Source organism: Ctenocephalides felis, unplaced genomic scaffold (assembly GCF_003426905.1).
Source record: "Ctenocephalides felis isolate EL2017-DRISC unplaced genomic scaffold, ASM342690v1 CF-g0.4_SCAFFOLD_01170, whole genome shotgun sequence".
Lineage (NCBI taxonomy): Eukaryota > Metazoa > Arthropoda > Insecta > Siphonaptera > Pulicidae > Ctenocephalides > Ctenocephalides felis.
In genome coordinates, this window is record NW_020537324.1 from 69,003,785 (window position 1) to 69,009,496 (window position 5,712).

The 5,712-nt window shown below is 26.5% G+C and overlaps 1 protein-coding gene across 1 annotated transcript; it reads right to left on the minus strand.

Moving 5' to 3' along the window:
• Nucleotides 1-375: 375 nt before the first annotated feature.
• On the minus strand, nucleotides 376-4,531 carry LOC113367590 (probable G-protein coupled receptor Mth-like 11). The gene is made up of 10 exons (XM_026609184.1): nucleotides 4,437-4,531; nucleotides 3,654-3,886; nucleotides 3,410-3,590; nucleotides 3,334-3,361; nucleotides 3,077-3,266; nucleotides 1,663-1,734; nucleotides 1,511-1,588; nucleotides 1,382-1,416; nucleotides 918-1,038; nucleotides 376-649 (listed from the first exon to the last, which is right to left on the minus strand). The coding sequence occupies exons 2-10, from the start codon at nucleotides 3,764-3,766 to the stop codon at nucleotides 376-378; spliced, it is 1,092 nt and encodes a 363-aa protein (XP_026464969.1). The 5' UTR covers nucleotides 3,767-3,886; nucleotides 4,437-4,531.
• Between the last annotated feature and the right edge of the window lie 1,181 nt (nucleotides 4,532-5,712).

The window sequence follows — 5,712 nt, forward strand, 5'->3', positions numbered from 1 at the left end:
TTGTTTTTTATAAAACAACGTGTTTAATTTTGTGGATTTTCTTCCTGGTTTGAATTTCATAATTTATGAAATGATAATACACACCGTAAATAGTTAAATTATTTATTATTTTCTACATAATAACATTTTGCTATTTGGCTACAAATAAACATTCAAAAATTTATTGATTCTAAACATATAACAAATTGCTTATAAAATATACATGAAAATAACAAATGAGTATCAAAAATAAATAAATATGTATTAATTTAGTATGGTTGCATGTTACTTATTTTGTATAGAATTAATATGAAATATTTGTATCATAAATCTATTTTTTGTATTATTCTGAACATTTCTGAATTTCAAAAATAAATTCAAAATTAGTTTCTTCTTCTATTTTCGGCCCAACAATTTCATTTCAGTCCCTTTTGGTTCAGCAGATCTTTGTCTTCGGAAAGTGTCTCTCCTCGTCACGATTTCTTTTTTACATAATTCAAATTTTTGTGACAGACGAAAAGTAAAAATATAATGATCCCTGTGAGATGCATTGAAAATATCAAAACCTGTCAACAATTCTGTTGGAATATATTCAGGGAATGCCCAAGTCAGAATTTCTGAAAACCAATTTAGACCCATCATGAGAAATAGTAGGAAGGATTTGCGAAACCTGTGATAAGAAATATAATTGAGTAGAGGAAAAATAGATAGATAGTAGAGATACTTTTCATAATATTAAACAAAAATAAGTACAATTGTTACTTAAAAATAAATACATAGTTAATATACAGACATTAATTTTTTGGACGAATGTTACAGTTTATTATTTTTATCAATTAATTATAATTAATTTGATAAAAATAATTAATTAAATTATATATATATATAATATATATATTATATAGTAAAATATAAATCAAATTTAACTTTTAACTCACAAGGTTTTAAACTGAGGTTGTGTTTGTCTCTGGATTTTAAACGTCCACAAAAACGTTACAAAATTCACAATCAATGACACACCCATTGGTAGATAGAAGTAGTAAAAGGATGATGAATTTTCTGAAAAAAAAACAACATAATTAGCATCATTCAAATAACGTCAACCAACAAAATTTACTTCTTTATGACGAGTATATACGTCAATTACGGGTAACTTTTTAAATTGATTGCCAAGCATAAGAAAAAAAAAACATAGAAAACATCAATAGTGGAAAGCTGGATATACAGAAATTTGCATTATATAAAGTCAGAAGTGGACAAATTTTATTTTAAAAATGTTGCAATTTACTTACATGTGCTCAATTTAATAATTTTTACACCTTCGGTTTTTTTGAATAATTTGTCGAATTGATATATAAAAATATTTTTATAATTTCTTTACTAATAGTTAATTATCTCTTACTTTCGAACCAGCACGAGGTTCTTCCTATAGTTGGCCTATAATAGGTAGATGGTATATTGGTGCAAATTGGCAAATAAATGTTACACATCCTATGACAAGGGTCAGACCCCAAACTCCACAATGGTATACCTTAATCTTCTTTTGTCGTTAATTTTTCCATTAATCTCTCTATTTCCATTAATTTGTGTATTAATATTTGCTGTAATACTGAAACGATAGTTCGAAATATAAAACTAATTCAAAATAATGAATTAAAAAAATAGATAGATTAGTATTTTCACCTTTTATAAGTTTCTATGCACATCACTGTCAACCAGAAAAAGTAGGCCAGGAATGAAATTTCTATCACGTAACCTAAATAAAAATTATATTAGTTTTATAATAAATATTAATATTACTGCATAAAAATTATTGCAATGCACTAATTTTTTGTTCATTAATAGCTAATAAATAAAAAATATTATAATAATGTACACCACGTTTTTAACAGACTTTCGAGTGATCTGAAATTTTCAGCGCTGTGTTTGCCTTCAAGGAATTTTTTTTTAATTATTCTAAAAAGACATATAAGATAAATGAGATATATCAACATATTATTAATTCAATTCTATTTAAACGAGTTTGTTAAAATTATTTCTGACCAAGGATAATAGTTATTGTTATTTTTTTGGTAGTTATTGCTGTTTTGGTCTAGTTGTTGATTTAGGCTAGTCATTGCTAATTTAGGTTATTTGTTGTTTGTTTAAATTAATTATTATTTATTATTTTATTAAATTGATTATTAATAATTTAGTATAACGTGAACTAAGTATTGTTACTATAAACTAATTTAAAAAAATTAAATGTACGGATTGATAAAAACACTGTTGCAAATGAATAGCCGTCCTTCATTTCACAATTATAAAAATATTAGAGCCGGAAATAATTTTTTTGTTCAAATTTTTTAAGGAAATATTATATAAAATCTGAAAATCGGTTAAAAATACTTTTGGGAAAAATACCACTTGGACACTGGTTTTCTAATATGTCGGTTTTTATATAAAGGTTGGTTAAAACTTTCTAATAACCGTAAATAAGTTGAATTAAGTGAAAATTAAAATTACACTTCTAAGTAGCAAATTAGAATTCTTAGTTTTTAACTCATAATCAGTGATATATCTTGAAGCGAAAGGCGACACTTGTATACACATGTCAGGGAGCGTACGTATGTCTCCTATAGGCGACGCTATTTTGAAAAGTATCAAATCAGAATTCTTAGTAATTTAACTCAAGAGTGATAAATCTTCAAACAAAAGTTGGTACATAGGATGTCGTCTATAGTCGACACTCCTACACACAGGTCAGAGAGCGTATGACGCCTATAGGCGACGCTAATTTGACAAGTATCAAATCAGAATTCTTAGTAATTGAACTCAAAAGTGATGAATCTTGGAGCAAAAGTTGGCACACTTGATGTCGTGTATAGACGACATTCGTACACACATGTCAGGGACCTCATGTCGCCTATAGGCGACGCTAGTTTGAAAAGTATCAAATCAAAATTCTTAGTAATTTAACTCAAGAGTGATAAATCTTGGAGCAAAAGTTGGCACACTAGATGTCGTCTACAGGCGACACTCGTACACGCAGGTCGGCAATAAGCTTATGTCGCCTATAGGCGACGCCAGTTACAAAGGATTAAAATTTATATTTTACCCTGCTGTAATACACATCCAATCCGGTATTTCTCGTCCTCCAGCCAATTGAACGGCTGCTAGTACTGAAAAAGCGACTATTAAACAGGACACATGATATCGCAAAGCCAAACCGTGGACTGTTCTTAGTTTTTTAACAAATGTATAAACTACAAATGTCACGATGAGAAAAGCCACTGAAGTCAATTCAACTGAAAATAGGAATAAAACTTATTAAACGCCTTTACACAGAAAAGTATTACTAGTAACGAAGTTAACAAATAAATTTCTTAGGCAGTATTCTTATCTTTATCAAATATTGTAATATGTTATAGTTATTGATTATAAATTTCACCTGCTGCATATATGTACAAAGTTTTTCGGTGCCAAAACATACTAAGACTTCTAAAGTATCATCAACAGTTTCCATACAGTACTGTTTTGAATTGTACACATCGTATCTACCGGCATTGTTTTTTATATACAAATTTCCATCTAGAGAAATGGCAAATACATCTTCAGGTTCCAGCATGTACCTAAAATTAACAAATATTAAACCAAAATAAGGCCTTATAATTTCTAATCCTAATACTTCTTACTTCTCTTCTGAGCAAGGATCTCCATAAACAATGTTTTGCGGTTCAAATGTGTCATCAACTCCTAACAAAACATTATTGCACATAATTGAAACGTTGAATTTAAAATTTTCCATGCTTATTTCGGAATCCTGGCAAGTATTATTTAAATAAATTTGGCCACGAGGGCAACATTTTGGGAAGAAACTCGTGTAATCTTCAGGAATGTCGATGCCAAATCCAATACTAGACACTTTCTATAAAGGATAATTGTTTTAGGTGATCTCTCTGTTACATAAAGCTAAGATGATTTCTCTATTGAAAGTTATTTTTTGGTCTATGGATTCGATTTTTAATTGTACTTCTATATGTTATCAATCGAGAAATTCGAATTATTTATAATTGTTTATTTTTATTTATAGAACAACTCATACTTTGTCCTAAATCCAAAAACCTCATTATAGAGGTAATTTGCATCATGCTTGATAACTTAATTTTTTTTTTGAAGATATTGTCTATAGTTTTAATAATTTTTGTTAAATGTAATATTTATAGTATATATTGTAATTTTGTTTTTATTACAATAAAATATATGACAATGAGAATGAATACTCATGAAAATTTAATGATTATAAAGCATAACTTAGAAAATTATGTATGATTTGGATATCTCATTATTAAAATTTTCTAATTTTCTAAATTGACATATATCAATCTTTATCAATACTTAATTAATTCAACCAAAAACAATATTTACCTTATGGTGATCAATAATTTTAACAATAATAATAATTCTTTTTTACTCACAGTTGCATCGTATTCCAAATTCTCACAATCAATTTGTTTCAAAACGTCATCTTCATAAAACGTTATATTCCATTTACTCAAATCTTCACTACTATAACTTTGTACAAACACTAGTATTGTCAAAAATATCAACAAAGTCTTTGAAAATTGCATTTTGAAAATGCCTCTTTTTTAATTTATTATTTGAGATACTAGTCACATTTTTAAGTAGGCATATTTACTTCTGGTATTATATTTTACTACCTGAAAAATTAAATATATATGTATATGTGTATATGTATATATATATATATATATATATATATATATATATATAATATAAGTATATATACATAACCTATTAAATATATTTTCTAAATCTTATCTTTACCAAGAAAGTGAGTCTAATACAATCTACATTACTCATCACTTATATTTAATGATAATCATGAAAATTGTTAAGTGTTTTTCCTAATAATTTTATACATCATAGCAAAGATTGAGGGAAATCTTGAACTTCATCAATGATTTATTTTTAAACAATATGTCTATGTCTATATTGGAAAATTCAATACAGTACTAATCGCCGAACTGTATGATTGATCATTAAAAAAAATAATACTTCACGGAAATACATATATATTAAGTAATTTTGTAAAAAAATTGTATAACACTACAATTAATAATGTCTATTAAAAACCCATAAATGTTGATTAAATATTAGTAACATCCAATCAAAAGACCGGCCTAAAATTTACTATCTCAAACACATATTTTCTTTCATCCAAAAATTATACGGTTATCAATATAATTTGTCAAATTATTTTTATAAGCATGTTTTGAAATGTTTGTATACAATTGCAATGAACATTTAAAAAATCTGTAATAAAAATTTCATGGAAAATTAAACAAAATACTTCTTAAACATGCATCCACTCAGATATTAAAAATAGAAATAATAATAATTAAATTGTTTCTAATTATTTGATTTCCATACGTTTCTGGTTCCAGTTTGGCTTTTTTTATTAGCAAAACTACAGAAAATGGTATAAGAAAAAAATAAAAAAGTGTTGATTATTTTGCGAATTATAAACAAAGTCCTTGTAGAGAGTTTCAGAAGCAAATGTCAGAATTTTTGGAAATAATTTTTTTTTTGGATTTATTCAAAAGTAAATTACCTAATTTTTAAGAATTGCTTATGTAGTTGACATAAGTCTAAATGTAAGAATCTATAACTTGACGTATTTTCAAATAGAATTTGCAGTGCATGTATAATTAGACTTTTAATTAGTGTCTT

Coding starts and splice junctions, on each gene's coding strand:
- LOC113367590 (XM_026609184.1), bottom strand. CDS start 3,766: ATGGAAAATTTTAAATTCAACGTTTCAATTATGTGCAATAATGTTTTG. Junction 1,039..1,381: donor AACCTCGTGCTGGTTCGAAA/GTAAGAGATAAT, acceptor TTTTTTTTTCAG/AAAATTCATCATCCTTTTAC. Junction 650..917: donor CAACCTCAGTTTAAAACCTT/GTGAGTTAAAAG, acceptor TTCTTATCACAG/GTTTCGCAAATCCTTCCTAC.